This window comes from Poecilia latipinna, unplaced genomic scaffold (assembly GCF_001443285.1).
Source record: "Poecilia latipinna isolate Pla-1442-1.1 unplaced genomic scaffold, P_latipinna-1.0 Scaffold1819, whole genome shotgun sequence".
NCBI lineage: Eukaryota > Metazoa > Chordata > Actinopteri > Cyprinodontiformes > Poeciliidae > Poecilia > Poecilia latipinna.
The window spans coordinates 144,931-146,110 of NW_015114435.1; the positions used below are offsets into that span (position 1 = coordinate 144,931).

General features: G+C 52.9%; 1 protein-coding gene across 1 annotated transcript in view; it reads left to right on the plus strand.

Moving 5' to 3' along the window:
* ddx27 (DEAD (Asp-Glu-Ala-Asp) box polypeptide 27) overlaps positions 1-1,180 on the plus strand; it is a 32,765-nt gene that overhangs the window by 18,280 nt on the left and 13,305 nt on the right. Inside the window, exons 8-10 of the mRNA XM_015014466.1 lie at positions 241-414; positions 490-640; positions 720-819. Coding sequence (XP_014869952.1) covers positions 241-414; positions 490-640; positions 720-819 — 425 coding nt within the window. The remainder of the gene's footprint in view (positions 1-240; positions 415-489; positions 641-719; positions 820-1,180) is intronic.

The following is a 1,180-nucleotide window of genomic DNA, read 5'->3' on the forward strand; positions in this document are numbered from 1 at the left end:
TGGATGGATGGATGATGGATGGATGGATGATGGATGGATGATGGATGGATGGATGGATGATGGATGGATGTTGGATGGATGGATGGATGGATGTTGGATGGATGGATGGATGATGGATGGATGGATGATGGATGGATGATGGATGGATGGTTTTCTGACAGAACCTTAACCGGAGCCTCTGGTTCTGGTCTCTGGTACCGAACCAGAACCAGTGAAGCTGTCTTCCGGTTCCGTCCTCAGGGAAGACGGCCGCCTTCATGCTGCCGGTGTTGGAGCGCTTGGTTTACAAACCCAGGACATCCCAGGTGACCCGGGTCCTGGTTCTGGTTCCCACCAGAGAGCTGGGGATCCAGGTCCACTCGGTGGCCCGCCAGTTGGCCCAGTTCACCTCCATCACCACCTGCCTGGCTGTTGGTATGGAAACGACCCGGTTCAGGTTGTTCCGGCCCGGTTCTGGTCCCGGCTGACTGCTGCTGTTGCCATCTGCAGGTGGTTTGGACCTGAAGTCACAGGAGGTGGCTCTGAGGGCGGGTCCAGATGTTCTGATTGCCACACCGGGCCGACTGATCGACCACCTTCACAACACGCCGAGCTTCGAGCTGAGCCACATCGAGATCCTGATCCTGGACGAGGCCGACAGGTGGGGGCGCCGCCACCGGCCGACGGAACCGGACCGCTAGCATAGCCGCTAACGGCCCGGTTCCGTGTGCTGCTGACAGGATGCTGGACGAGTACTTTGAGGAGCAGATGAAGGAGATCATCAGGCTGTGCTCCTACAACCGGCAGACCATGCTGTTCTCAGCCACCATGAGCGAGGAGGTACCGCCATAGGACGGCAGCCGTTACCATAGCAACGTGTGACACATGATAGACGCATGATGTCCAGTCCGTCAGGCGCTTTGCTGCTAGTTGACAACTCTATAACGACTAGATGACGAGGTTTCAGTTCAGTTTAAAGAAACCTTTCAAATTAGCTACCAAGCTACTGTACATTAACTAGCATAAGCTAGCTAGCTTGGTAGATCGTTAGCTGGAGGAGTAGCTAACCTAAAAAGCTATTAGATTTGCTAACAATCATTAATCTATCGCTCTGGTAAATTAGCTCAGTGTTTTTCAACCTTTTTTGAGCCAAGGTAATTATTTTAATTGAAAAAATCTCGAGGCACATCACCAACCAAAA